This window comes from Quercus suber, unplaced genomic scaffold, assembly GCF_002906115.3.
Source record: "Quercus suber isolate HL8 unplaced genomic scaffold, Cork oak 2.0 scaffold_143, whole genome shotgun sequence".
Lineage (NCBI taxonomy): Eukaryota > Viridiplantae > Streptophyta > Magnoliopsida > Fagales > Fagaceae > Quercus > Quercus suber.
The window spans coordinates 967,838-983,771 of NW_027069604.1; the positions used below are offsets into that span (position 1 = coordinate 967,838).

The following is a 15,934-nucleotide window of genomic DNA, read 5'->3' on the forward strand; positions in this document are numbered from 1 at the left end:
AAATTGAAAAGTTTTCTAAATTCCTACATTTCTCATGACTTTTTAGATCCATCCATACCAATCCAAAGTATTCAAAGTTATAAATATATATGAATTTTTTGAATTTTATTAATACATTGAAATAAATGCATCTACAATTATTTAATAGTTTGACATAAATTCTAAATTAGATGGGGTAGAAGTCTAAGTTTAAAGAATTTCATATAATGCGCCACTTGGTAGAACCTTATATTCTTTAACATGAGGATTTTGCTTATATATATATATATATAGATTTGGATGATGATTAAGATTGTGAGATGGGTGATTAATCAATTAAATTGAACTCATTGGCAATATATGAGGACCAATAGACATTGCTGACATCCTCCTTCCAATATATGAAATAATTTCTCTCCTCATGTAACCTCGGATTGAGATTAGACCTTGAAATTTGCATTATATGACCCAGCACCTTCTCTTTTGACTTTTCTAACATGCTAAGTTTCCTCCATTTCTGACAGAAATCTAGGCAAAACTTACATGACAGGTAAACTGTCGTCATCCATTGGCAACCTAAAGCAATTACGATTCCTGTAAGCCCATCTGGATTTTTATTTGAAACTCATAGGACATAGTACATAGTACATATATAATATTTCTTAACTAACTTTCTTTCTTTTCCCCCCTTGATGCTTAATAAATTAGGAGGCTTGGGGCTAATGCATTATCAGGGGAGCTTCCGAAGGAACTTGGAAATCTTACTGATTTAAGACGATTGTAAGTTTCCCTCATATATATATATATATATAACGGATACATAGTCGTAATAGTTTCGAAGAAGCCCCACAAATATTGTAATCTAATAGTACTGACCCTGATGCAGGTGTATATCAATTCTGTTGCTTTCCCCATTTCATTCGATCCTTGATGATCTGAATGAGAAGCAATTTCTTGGTTTATTTATTTTTATCAGACAACTTCTAGGTTTATAATGTAATTATTTTTTTACTTGTTAATTTTCTAGGTTTTTGGGGCCAAACAACTTCACCGGCTCTCTACCATCTGAACTTGGGAATTTAAAGAAATTAGACTTAATGTAAGATCTCTGCCATTGTCCTTATTTTTAATTTAAATTGATGAGTTACAGACGAATAAATGGATTTTGAACTCGCAACTATAATGCTAAACTTACATTTTCAGTACTGTTAGTGCTGCAAATCTATTTAATTGTATTTTACTATTGCTAACATGGTTTATAGTGATTGGTGTATGATAAAAATGATGCCAATAATAAACCGCCAAGTGAAAATGATATTACTAAAACCACTACAAATTATGTCAGCAATATATTGTTAAAGTTATTATGTTCCTTACATCAGTTTCTTAGCCATATGGTATAGTAAATTAGTAACCACAAGAGTGATTTAGGCATATTATACAGCTATTGCAAAGAATTGATGCCAAACAATCACATTGTTTAGATATTTAGTTCAAGCATACATACCATGAGAATTTTTTAACATAGTTCTCTTGAATAGTTAGCAAATTAAATGAGAGTTGAATAATGGCTTGACAGTTGCGACTTGTCTTTCAGTTGTTGAATTATTTAATTATTGTCAGTAAATTTACATGTACATTGTTTACCTTGACAGATACATTCATAGTTGTGGATTTAGCGGTGAGATTCCTTCAACATTTTCCAATTTAAAAAACCTTCAGTTTGTGTAAGAACTAGCTCACAACTTTTCTCCTTTTCTCCATTGAAACTTTCTAAAATCTAGATAATGGTAAATATAATTAAAAAAATTTTTAAATCAAATTATACCTTGTAAGTTAGGATAAATTCTCGTTTTCGTCTCTAATATATATTTTTTTAAATTCATCCTTAAAGTTTGTTTTAGTTATCAAGTAAGTTCTTTTGTACATTGTCATTAGAAACATACCATTGAATATTATATTAAAGAAAATTTAAATACTAAATTATAGTAAAAACTGTTGAAAATATATATTAAAATATTACTAAAATTCATTTTAATTAAAGAATAATAAATGCGATTGAAGCACTATTGCAATCATAGTTGTCATTAATATATATATTGTACGATATACGATATGACAATGACAACTATGATTGTATTGGGTGAGAAAGGAAGAAGGGAGATTATATTGCAACAGTCAACTCGTCAAGAAGGATGGTGTTTGGAGTGGTGGATGGTGTTTGGTGTGGTGGAGAGACCATAGGGCAAAGGAGTTAGTCTAGGTCATAGAGGGACTGGGAGAGAGTAGCAAACCCCATGTCAAAGCAAGGTCGGGTCAATACATTATAAGGTCTAGGATGATTAAATTTAGTAGCTTTTTTAATATTTAAATATTAATTAAGTATTATTTAATCAAATATATATGTTTTAAAACCATGTTCTTTTTTTGAGAAGCAAAATTACTAATATAGTTTTTCTATTTAGATTTTATTAATTTCTTTTACAAGTTGTAAGAAATTTTGATTTTCAATGATTATTCGGCACATTCATAGCAAGCTCATTACATTCTTTTAACAGTTAAGGATTTCAATATATAGTGTTAGATTTCTATTAGCTCAGTATTTATTTTATAGTTTTGCTTAGAGATGAAAAAAAAAATATACCCATATATATATATATTTTTTTTTTCTTTTTTCTTTTTAAAAAAATCAATAATCATTCTATAATGATAGGATTTTTTTTTTTTTATTTACAAAACTTTTGGGGCCTTTTGTCTATTTAATGGACATCTTAAAGCCCTTAAAATTTTGGAACAAATTGGGGTCTAACTGGCTTAGGTCTTGAGTCGGCCTGGTTAAAGTTGTTTTGCAATGCATATGATTTTCTTTGACGACGATTACAAGAGAGAGATGTGTTGATAAAGTGCCATTAAAAAATGCAATAATTTTTGTAATATTAAAAAATTAGAAGAAAACATTAGAAAATATCAACCAATTGAGCTATAAAGTTCTTAACAAAACAACATTGTTTTTAAAGCTAATTATTGGGTGGCTTTCTAATGGCAGTGGAGGATTAACTTGATCACAAATGAGAATTCACTTAAACTTAAAATGTGTATCTTAGATATTAACAAAAAGGAAAATTCTTAATTTAAATTGTATTAGCAATATAATTAAATCTTACATTGTACATACTTGTCTAGTCTACAATGTAAGATTTATATAACTAGTACAATGTAAAACCTAATGAAAAAAGTTTCATATGGTTGAGAATTGTTTGAGGAAATACTTCTTTTGGTATCAGATGGGCATCAGACAATGAACTCACAGGCAGGATACCAGAATTCATAGGGAATTGGTCATCACTTAGATTTTTGTAAGTCAATTTTGTAAATCATGATTAATCAAGCTCAAGTTTTTGTTACACTACAAAGTCAATGTCAAAAATTGTTGTTATTCTTAAAAAGAAAAATTTGTGCACAATTTTATAAATTATGACACCCAAATTCTTCCATAGGAGGCTTGAAGGGAACTCTTTTGAAGGTCCAATACCGTCAACATTTTCCAATTTGACCTCTATGAGACACTTGTGAGCGTCTACATCTCTTAGAAAGTTTAGTTTATTATGTTTTTTTTTTTTTTTGCAAATGCGTAATAGTAACAATATCATGTGTGATGGTGTAGGATGATAAGCGATGTGTCTAATGGGGGTTCTTCACTGGCATTTATAAAAGATATGAAGTCGATAAGTATCTTGTAAGGCAACAGGAAAGCGGGCTATGATTCAAAATTTCATAAATATGTTTTCTTTCCTTTTTAGTTTCCCTTCCAGAATATGGTATAACAATTTAATTGCATGTGTTGCAGATATTTGAGGAATAACAACATTTCTGATTCAATTCCGTTGAATATTGGAGGATACCAAAATTTGACACAGTTGTAAGTAATATCCATTGGAGGGTGACTATTGGGATACACGTGAAGATAGATATATTTTTTTGAAGAAAAAAATTTAACAACTAATAAAATAAAGTCTTTTTTTTAATATTAAAAATGTCATAAAATTTATGACTATGTCAATACTAAAATTTGACAAGTAAAATACCCTTAAAAAATTATTCGAATGAAGGACCAATGTTTTATTTTATTTTTTTAAAATCTTCTTCTCATTCCACTTCTTGTAGTCTACTAGTTTTATATATCTTGGAACTATTTGGTAATGACTTCTCTGCCCATGTGATAATATTACTTTTCTTTTTTTAGGGATTTGAGCTTCAACAGTATAAAAGGAAAAATTCCAGACTCTCTTTACCTAATGAGTTCTCTCACTCACTTGTAATGTACCACATTTTCTTGACTGGGCATGTTTACATCTCAACAGATTCCTCTCTGTATTGATGAATGTACTATTGTTTTCATTGTCAGGTCTCTTGGAAACAATAAGTTAGATGGCACTCTGCCTACTCGAAAAAGTCGGTCTCTCATCTACATGTAAGTACTGGAGACGTTTTATTAAAAAAAAAAAAAAAAATAGGAAAGATTGTTTGCATTTAGTCAAATAATCAGTTTTCTAATTCAAATAATTGTTGTGTTCCATTTATGTTCCACTAATCACAACTTGTTATGTATTTGTTTGACTTTCTTTATAAAATAGCCAAATTTTAAAATGAAGATATATAATAATAATAAGTTATGATTAGTGGAACATTAAGTAAAACACAAAAACTAATATAAAAAGTTTGTATTCAGGAGTCCCTTATACCTGCTCCAATCACTCATAGGCATTATGCTATTTTAGGGTAATATTTGTATAGAACAACAATGAGTATTTCATCTTAAAATCTTGTAAAGGAATTGTAGTGGTTAGTGGAAATAAACTCAATAAATATATTTATATCAATTTTAGAGAACCACATTTAAGACCGAGGAATAACAATTCTCTCGAAGAATATTATAAACAGGACACTCAGTCTTTCCAGATATACACACACAAGAAGGTTGTTCAGTTGCTGGTATTTCACTATTTCTCTCCTTCAAATCTCGATTATGGGTTCTTTTTTCCCTTTAATTTAAATGTAGAGAAAAAAGTTTAGGGATTAAATACATGTGGTTTTGGTTTGCGGCCCTAATTCTTAGGAGTACTGAAGTCCTAGTGGTATGCCGGATCCCCTCCTGCTCCAATGCTCTTTGGATAATGTCACCCCCCACCTAACAGAAGAGGTATATCATACATCAGATACATAAAGCTTCTCCCTCATATGAGAATGGACCCCAGTGCATTTTTCCCATTTAATGGGTTGGACAAACATGATTCATGAGTGTGGCAGTTATCAATCCCAACGTTCTATCTGGTTATCCCATTCCCAGGAGACATTCACTGCCATGATAACGTAGCTACTTGGCTGAACTCTTGATATTTGGTTCAAGGCGGTTTTCCCTTATAAATTGCATTCCCTTTTCCCCACTCTTCACTTTTGATTATCGCCTCTCAAGTCCATTTCTTGCTTCTTGAACAATGATTCTCTCTTCCCGAGCACTTATCCCTTTTAGCGAATCCTATGTGTTCGTTTTGTTTCCCATCTTTGGTTCTTTTTCTAAGCCCTTTTTTTTCGAGTTTAGTTTGGTAGTTTGTTGTCCTCCAAATGGGTAAGTTTTGACATCTAGCGAATACCAAGGGTAGCATGGCCTAGTTAGGAGGAAATACATGATTCCCGAAGATGTTAACTTTCACGATTTCACCATCTAAACGACAATAAGCTCTTCCCTACACAAGGACAATACGCGGTCATTATCCCCCTGGTGTCCTGCAACGAGGGACGCGGTCATAATCCCAATGGATCCATTACTTCTTGCATTCCTTAGGGTTTTTTTTTTTTTTTTTTTTTTAATAACTTTACTTTGTGTGTGCATCAAACATCTTTCAGGTAGTAAACAACACTATTGAAGAGCTTGAGAGTAGCTTCAAGTTCTTGGCAAACAGATGGATGTTTAGGGCGAATTTCTAGCCTTTATAACATTTCTTAACCTAGCTAAGGGCAAATATCTAAATGTTAGGTTATAGCCATGTGTGATTGCTTGGTAAGTGAGTGACTAAGCCGTCTCACAGCCATAGATGCTGTTGTGAACCAAGATAATTTACTGAATGTAAAACAGTTAGTCAATTCGAGATGATTAATCTCATAAACTTGAGAGAGAAAAATAGACATTTTGGGTTTTTTGGTTTACAGCTTAATTCTCATTAATGCATTTAACATACATAAATAGTCAAGCATGAGATAACCCCATCAACAAATCCTAAAATATAAGAACTAATCATATTCTAAAACATAGGAACTAATCCTATCCTAAAATATAGAAATCAATTTGAATACAAACAAATAACAATACTAGTCTACTACTACCTTATTCAAATAAAGATCTATCACTAAGCCTAAATTTAAATACTTATAATTCAAATAACAATTTATCCAACACATTATCTCGGGTCATAACATTCCATTCCCCTTCAAATAACAGTTTATCCAACACATTATCTTGAGATATAAAAATTGGTGCTTGCTCATATTGATTAGAGAACACTTGACATCGAACTTTGAAGAGTTGAGGAATAAGAATTCGAACCATGGATACTTGCACCAATTCTTTAAGCATATTTGTGAACCTTGATTTTCACATCCTTGAACTCATTAGGAATGACAAATTCAATGTGTGAAATTAAACTATGCTTATTCAAAATCACGAGAAGATCCCCTTGATCCATCTTTTCCACCTCATTAGTCCTTTCATCCTCAAACACAATTTGTATAGAAGGTGCATCCTCCAACATATTACTCTTTAGAATTATTGGTGATATTTTTTTTTTTTTTTTTTTTTAATAACTTTACTTTGTGTGTGCATCAAACATCTTTCAGGTAGTAAACAACACTATTGAAGAGCTTGAGAGTAGCTTCAAGTTCTTGGCAAACAGATGGATGTTTAGGGCGAATTTCTAGCCTTTATAACATTTCTTAACCTAGCTAAGGGCAAATATCTAAATGTTAGGTTATAGCCATGTGTGATTGCTTGGTAAGTGAGTGACTAAGCCGTCTCACAGCCATAGATGCTGTTGTGAACCAAGATAATTTACTGAATGTAAAACAGTTAGTCAATTCGAGATGATTAATCTCATAAACTTGAGAGAGAAAAATAGACATTTTGGGTTTTTTGGTTTACAGCTTAATTCTCATTAATGCATTTAACATACATAAATAGTCAAGCATGAGATAACCCCATCAACAAATCCTAAAATATAAGAACTAATCCTATTCTAAAACATAGGAACTAATCCTATCCTAAAATATAGAAATCAATTTGAATACAAACAAATAACAATACTAGTCTACTACTACCTTATTCAAATAAAGATCTATCACTAAGCCTAAATTTAAATACTTATAATTCAAATAACAATTTATCCAACACATTATCTCGGGTCATAACATTCCATTCCCCTTCAAATAACAGTTTATCCAACACATTATCTTGAGATATAAAAATTGGTGCTTGCTCATATTGATTAGAGAACACTTGACATCGAACTTTGAAGAGTTGAGGAATAAGAATTCGAACCATGGATACTTGCACCAATTCTTTAAGCATATTTGTGAACCTTGATTTTCACATCCTTGAACTCATTAGGAATGACAAATTCAATGTGTGAAATTAAACTATGCTTATTCAAAATCACGAGAAGATCCCCTTGATCCATCTTTTCCACCTCATTAGTCCTTTCATCCTCAAACACAATTTGTATAGAAGGTGCATCCTCCAACATATTACTCTTTAGAATTATTGGTGATGCTTGGAATACATCACTTTGATTCTCCAAAATTTCATTGGATCCTTCAACTTTTGATTGTTCATTAATTTCCAAAATTACATTGGATTGTTTACCTAAGACCTCTTTTATTTGATCCCATGAATCTTGCACCCTTGCTATGCTTTTGGGCATGTCATTGGTAATATCTAACATTCGGTTGACAATCTTTGACATGATCTCCATTCTTTGTTTGCTATGATTAACACTCTTGCTAGGTAGATGTAGCGTTTGTTTTTTGGATGTTTGGGTAGGGTCAAAAGTTTAAGGTTCAAACAAAACGAGAATTGTTTTTTGGTTAGGTGTTGCAGCAGCTACCTGGAAGTATGGTAGCTGTTGTTTTCCTTGGTTTGTAGATAGGAGGATAGTGTAATAGTGTGGGATGAGAACACGATTGAATTTTTTTTCTTTTAAGAAAATGATGGATCTGTTGGCTTTGATATCAAATGTTGTGAACCAGGATAATTTACTATATGTGAAAGCTCAATTAGTGTGAAAACACTATAGCTTGTTTAGACCTCCAATATTAAAATTATGGCTTAATTGCTTTTACTCTAACTTATGTAAATGCGAAACAAGAGTAAAACATGCGCAATAACCGGAACTACTCTCTAAGCCATAACCACAAGCAAGCAACAATAAATATAAAGCTTAAAGAGTAAGGGAAGAGAGATGCAAACACAAGAAACACTAAGATGTGTTATCGAAGAGAAAATTGAAGAACTTGGCGAAAAACCTCTCTGCAACCCTCCAAGTCGAAATCGATCCACTAGTGAATAAGTTTGAGTACACGAATATCAAAAAGACCCTCCAAGTCTAATCTACCCAATGTACTTGAGCCATCCACGTTTTAGCTACCAACGGACTTCTCGGAGTCTTGTCTTCACTAGTTATCTAGATCCTGCAATACCGCCTGATTGTATCTGCCAAGCCTTATTGACTTCTTTTGGCAAATCTCTGACTTCTTTTGGCAAATCTCAAATGCTTCCCAAGCTCCAAAACATTCTTTACACTTTGAATAGGTGTGGGTTGTGTTTAGGTACAAATCTCCTCTCAAGGTATAACAATGGGAAAACGAAAGAGAAGAGATTACAATGATTTCTCACTTAAGGATGAGTAGCTCTCTCTCTAAATGTGGGTGTGTTATAAAAACCTCTCTAGGGGTTTTTTTTTTTTTCCCTAAATAGCCTCCTTACACTTTTGTAGGTAAGGAAGGTATATATAGTATGGGTGAATGGTATAAAAATCACATTCAAAATCTTCCAAGCAGAGAATTTCGCAGGTACCTCTTAAGATGGTCTTTCTCTCGAAGTACTCGCGAAATGATAGGCTGACATGACTCTTCAATTTCTAATCATGTGCTTCACATGTGGCCTCTTTGCGGGAACCTTTACTCACGAGCTTCTCGCAAGATAGTCACAAAACTGTACTGATCTTCATTGCAAGCTTGATTCTTCACTAACTTAATACTAAACCCAATACAATAAAATTTCACAAAATACAAGGAAATAAATTAATGCAATTACAACATTTTTTGTTATGGAATAAAGTCAACACAAATGTTATGTGAAAAACCATAACTTAACAATCTCCCCCTTTGGCTATTTCGTGACAAAAACATTCTATAACAGACTCTAGACTTAAACATGAGTTTGGAAACAATAGCAAAACTCACTCACACCTAAATCTAAAACATGTGATGAACATAGAACACAAATACCTATTTCCTGAAACACTTGCACAAAACACATATGAAAACTCACTTAGTATATAAAACACTTGTAAATTTTTAGACCCCCAAATACAAATTTTCCAATATAAGCTTATATTCAAATAATATATGTGCGAAATATAAAATATAAGCAATACCCAAATTACCAAACTATTCTAAGCCATTAATTAATCACAACCAGCAAAAATTAAAAGTTAAGAATAAGGGAAAGAGACATGCAAATACAAAATAACACCGGCACGTGTTATCGAAGCAGAAACAAAAGAACTCGGCAAAGAATCTCTCTGTTGCCCTCCAAACGGTAAATGATCTATTAGAAAATCAGTTGGGATATATGAATAGCAATAGATCCTTCAAGACTAATCTACCTAATGCACCTAAGCCCTTCAAGCTTTTTGCTCCAACAAGGTTACTCTGAACTGTCCCTTCTCTAGCTTTCCGGATTCCACAATTATCTCATTGCATCAACTAATATGAATTGGCTCTCTCTTAAACTGTTTCCCAAACACCAAGAACCTTCTCACTACTCTGAATTTGGTGAGGTAAGGATTTAGTTTATGATCCTCTCATGGATATGACAATGGAGAGGGTGAGAATAGAGAAATTTGGAGAATCAAATGTATAAGATTGTGGATGAATCAATCTTGTTTTTCTTTAGAGTTTCTCTCTCAAAATTCTCTCTAGAAGCTCTCTACATTTCATGGGTATAAGGGTATTTATAGTAAGGTATGAGATGGAATGTGAAAAGTCATTTTTCAGCAAAATAAGGTACACTAGCGAGTCACTTCGCAACTGGGATGAGTCGTAAGTTCCAGTCACCAGTTACCAGACTAGGCCACACTATACTTTTTGTCTTGTAATGATCTAGCTGGCCTGACTCTTCATCTTCCTGCATGCTTTACACGTGCTTCATTTTGGCAAATCACCACTCGCGAGTCAGTCGCAAGTCTTGTCACGAGTCACCTTCTTGTTGCACACTCTTGATCAAATTTTTACACTCTCTCACACACAACCCTTACATTATTCTCACCTAAATACATGGTTTCTAAATATTGAATTACAAGCAAATTTTGACACGGAATAAAGTCAACACATAATTGAATAAATTCAACTTTACAACATTAAATCTTCAAGGTAAAGCGAGTAATAAAAGGACAAGTATAATGTAACAAGTAAAATGCGATCAAATAAACAAGATGTAAAACATATGAGCAACTTGATAAAATACATGATAGTCATATGGAGATGACTACAATGATCACATAGCAAAGAAAATGATCATCCGAACATGCAATCAAAAAAACATAATAGCATAAGGATGTATGCATATCCAACACACAAACACGATGCGATGAGAACAATAAAACATAGATGCTAATAGAAGCTCAAAGCACCATAAAGCAAACAAGAAAACAAACAAAACATGGTTTTCTTGAAAACAAAAGTCTTCTCTCCTTGGTATATGCATCTCCCCTAAGAATTTTTCCCCCTACAAATGTGCACTAGATGGAATTTCTCCCCCTGAGAATGTGTACAAGAGCCATATAAAAATGACAATACTCTCTAGTATACTCTCTAGCATAAAATATAAATTATAGTTAGTCAACTTGAGATAACCAATCTCCTAAATTTGAGAGATAAAATAGACATTTTTGGGTTAGTTTTATGTTTAATTCTCATTAATACATTTAACGTATTTACGTGCTAGTTAAGTTTTGAAGAATGATGTTAAGGAACTTTTAAAACTCAACAGTACATTTAAACATCATCTTTGCTAAGAATGGTAAAAATTATATTTTTGTGATTAAATGGAGAGTAAAAACAAGATTGGGAGGAAAATGAGTAAAACAACAAAAAAATTACGTGGAAAACCCCATGATTCGGGGTAGAAAAACCACGGTGGGATTAAGGATTGTAATGTCCTTATCCCTAAAGATATCGTATTTCTTCTTTTGGAAAACCGACTTTACAAAGTTCCTTTTATACACTTTCTATCTTTTTCCCTCATTCATCTCTTCCCCTTTTGCTCTATTCCCTTCTTTGCTATTCTAATACCTAGGATGCTCAGCAACCTTTTTCTTTTATAGTATGAGGACTGTTGCTGGCTGTACATGGACAGGTGTTTAATTTCTATTGATCCCTATAAACCTTAAGGACAGCTAATACATAGTACCATTCCTCTACTGGAAGAGAGAGAAACCCTGCTGCATGGAGAGTGAGCTGGGAGAGTGATGGCGAGCAGTACGAAGCGAAATAGAGAGAAAGGCTACACCCAAGGGGGGATTACACGTGTCCTTCTATGTGGTCCAAGCGTGTACTATCTAATGTGGAGAGTGGTGCAGCACTCGACCAGGAAAGACCAATTTCTCTCTTATGGTAGTGCTTGGTGACCAGCACAGTGTACCAAACCTTGCCCCCTTTGCCTCACAATCGTGGTGCTCACACTATTGGCATATATGAAGGCGTAGCTCCCTTCACCTATTCCCATTATTTTCATAGATCATTGGCACTGACGTGTAAGGTCAAGATGCCACCTTCACACAAAGTCTTTATATTTATTTTTGCGAACTCTGGTACTGTACAACGTACATAACTAACCAAGCATAAGATAACCTCATCAATTTGAATATAAGCAAATAACAATACTAATCTACTACTACTTTATTCAGATAAAAATCTTGCTTTCTTATGACAGCTAGACCCTCGAAGTCTTTTGTTAGATAATTTTGTCATATTTTTCATCTTTGAACAGTAAGTCATTTTTCAAATAAGATACGAGGGGTCTATCCAAATTTGGTCGACATTGATACTTAAGACCAAGACTAGGTCAGCTTGGCTGATGCTTGGTTGCAATAGGGACTACTGTTATGGTTCTTTGACAAAGAAGCATGGACATGGATATAGGTACGACACCGTGACACGAGCAATTTTTTAAAAATTATAATATAAAATAGTTGGTACGACATTGGTATGACTTAAATATGACATGGATACAACATAAATAAAAAGCCCTAAATAAAATATCCGTATTTCCTAGTTCTTTATAACCCAGCACCCACTGAGTTTGCCAGGGTAACTAAGTAATCAATGTGGCTATTGTGTCCTCGGCTAACTTGGGAGACAATGAACTTCTTGAACTATTTTATTTCCCTTTTGGATTCCCCCTAAATATGCAACCATGAAGTCATCCTGGGTAGCGTACTCCCTAATCAATTCATTGGCCACTAGTTATGAAACCCAGTAGACATTCAGCTTTGTGATGCTAAGTGTCTGACCAGATCTTAATCCTGCTAGTAAGGCCTTGTATTTGGATTCATTGTTGGATACTGGGAATTTTAACGGTAGTGACTATTCAATCACCAACCCCATGGGAGATATTAAAACCAGAGGTATTCCCGCTTCTCAGTCATTGGATGCCCCATCTACATAGAGTTTCCAAATGGAATCTTGTTCGAATTTCTGAATCTGAACTCTTGCATTGATTTCCTCAGCTTCTGAAATGTTCAGTTTTGTTTTGGAAGTGAATTATTCTACAAAATTCAAATGAACTTGGCCATTGACTGTTGTTTTGGGCTAATACTGTATGTCTAATTCTTTTAGTAATGTCCCGCATTTTGCTATCCGTTCAGAGAAATCTAACGCAATCAATAGTGTTCAGAGCGGATAATTGATGACAACAATGGTTGTATAGGCTTGGAAATACTGGGATAGTGTTTTAATATTGTGAACTAAGGCCAATTCCACCTTTTCCAAAGGCATGTATCTAGTCTCTACATCACTCAACGTTTCACTCACATAGTACACCAGACTTTGAATATCCCCTTTAATTCTTATCAATATGACACTAATTGTGTGCTCAAATACGGCCATGTAAAGGTACAAAGGCTCTCTAGGTTTTGGAGAAGAGAGGATGGGTGTTGTGGATAAATATTTCTTCTAAGTTTTGAATGCTTGGTCATATTTGTCTCCACATTCGTCTTTATTCCATTTATGCAACAAATTGAAAAACAATCAACATAGGCCTACTGATTTTGAGATGAATCAATTAAGGGTTGCAATCAGCTCGACAAGTCTTTGCACTTCCTAGGGATTCTTTAGTCTCTAAAGCTTCTAAATCGCTGAAATATGATTAGGGTTCACTTCAATACTTCTTTGTTGCATTAAATACCCCTAAAATTTTCTTCATCCCATGTTAAACTCGCATTTAGAAGCAATTAAATGAAGCTTATAAGCTTGGAGAACCTTAAAGGTCTTTGCTAAGTCATTTAGATGCCCCGCATCCGTTTTACTTTTAAGGACCATATTATCAATCTAGATCTTCATGGCCTTGCCTATCAATCCTTCAAAAATCAAGGTGGCCATTTATGATATATAGACCTTGCATTCTTTAAGCTGAATGACATCACAGTGAAGCAATCACTCCTATGATCGACGAGAATAAGGGTACATCCTTGAAAGGAGTTGAAGAAACTCATCCAGGGTTGGCTAGAATTCATATCCACCAACTGATTGATCTTTGATAGAGGAAACGGGTCCTTAAAGCAAGCCTTTTTTCAAGCCAGTGAAGTCTACACAAATGCACCAGTTCCTACTCTTCTTTTTTTCTAAGATGTTTTACAAAGCCATTTTGGATATTGTACCCCTCGTATTACACCTACTTCGAACAATCATTTGACCTCCTGCTTTACGGATTCTACATGACCTTTAGTTGTCTTTCTTACCTTTTGCTTCTTCAACACACACTTCAGATCTACATTATGGCTATGGAATTGGTATCCAACCCTAGAGGTTTATATGGTGTCCACGTGAAGAAGAAGAGATGCTCCGCCAAGAATTGAATCATGTTCTCTCTTTTAGAAGGGTTCAGGGAACTTCTGATCTCAAAGTATTTCTATGAGAGACTGCATCCTCAACTTGTCAAATCATTAATTAGGCCAAACTTGTATAAATGAGTGGAGTCATGTTAACGCCTCTCAAGAGTGGAGTTTTGACTATTTATATCTCCCTGTAGATTAAGCGTTTTACACTAGTGTCCCCACATATTTTAATTAGTAGGAAAAATTTGAAACCATAATGAAAAATAGGTCATTTTTTATTGATATACTTGAATGTACGTTTCTTGAAAAAATAACTAGAATATTATGACTTTGGTCCTAGATATAATCTAAAAAAAGTATATGGCTTCAATCCTAGTTACAATTTAGAAATTGAAAAGTATATGAAAAAATTTTAATTTATGAACCATTGATCTAATTTCAGAGGCTAGGTTATAAGATGAAAAGGTGTTAGACCCATCTAGCACAATGAAACCAATTTTCTAGACTAATGGCAACTCCATAAATTTTTTTTAGGGGGTCAACTTTTGACAATTATTGGTTTTATATTTGTATTAACCACAAGGTTTTGAATTCTTTTTCAATGACCATTCTGGATTGGCTATTAGAACAAAATATTTTGGTATTGGTATGCACCGTTTCAGGATTACACACTAGATACATAATTATGTTTAAATTTTAAATTTATTATCTAATTAAAAGTTTTAAAAGATAATTTCTAGAGTGATCTATTGGTTATGAAGAATGAAAAAACAAAACAAAACAAATGTGGTATTGCTGTAAATAATCAAGCATGTAATGGTATTAATAAAACATACAAGTTCCAAGAAGTGTATCCTCTCACTAACCTCCACTACAAATCTGCATTTTTTATTTTTTATTATTTTCCTTTCTAAATTCTCATGCTTCCTTATCTTTTCTCAAGTCCTTCACCTTCAGTACTTCTATCCATTATTTTAAAAACCATACCAATGAAAGAATCAAAAAAGGAAGTAGTTTCCGGCTCTCTTGTCCGAATAAAGTCGAACTGATGGTTAAAACTGGTGATGTTATAAATAATTATTCAATAATTTATAATTGTACATTTAATTTAACTGTATATTTTCCTTTTAATAATCTTTTTTTTTTTTAAATTTCTTATGACTGATCTTATTTCTTTTTATGGGTTTATTATTCATATTTGAATGGTATTTTTATTTTGCATAGTTGTCACCATTATCATAATGTTAGTAATGTTTTCTATTAACATGCATTTTATGCATTTATGCAAAGTATTATTCTTAATTTCTAAAAAAATAAATGTTATGAAGATTTAAATAATCTCTCAATTTTGTCTCCAAAAAAAAAAAACTCTTAATTTACCCAAATATATATATATATATATATATATTCAACATATTAAAAATTAACTAAATATTTAATTGTCTCATATTTAGACAAGTATGACATAATGGGGAAAGACGAAAAATTAGAGGTTTTGGATTTCAAATAACACCGTGTCAAAAGTTTATTTTTTGACTGGAACGGTGTCAAAATTTCATTCCAAAGCCATA

At 32.9% G+C, this 15,934-nt stretch overlaps 1 protein-coding gene across 1 annotated transcript in view; it reads left to right on the forward strand.

The window, feature by feature from the left end:
* Positions 1–449: 449 nt before the first annotated feature.
* The window catches only part of LOC112036525 (probable LRR receptor-like serine/threonine-protein kinase At1g56140), a 48,229-nt gene continuing 32,744 nt past the window's right edge, over positions 450–15,934 (forward strand). Inside the window, 10 exon segments of the mRNA XM_065776837.1 lie at positions 450–575; positions 688–759; positions 1,007–1,078; positions 1,635–1,706; positions 3,264–3,335; positions 3,477–3,548; positions 3,644–3,715; positions 3,827–3,898; positions 4,223–4,294; positions 4,385–4,450. Of these exon segments, the coding sequence (XP_065632909.1) occupies positions 523–575; positions 688–759; positions 1,007–1,078; positions 1,635–1,706; positions 3,264–3,335; positions 3,477–3,548; positions 3,644–3,715; positions 3,827–3,898; positions 4,223–4,294; positions 4,385–4,450 (695 nt within the window). The 5' untranslated portion in view covers positions 450–522.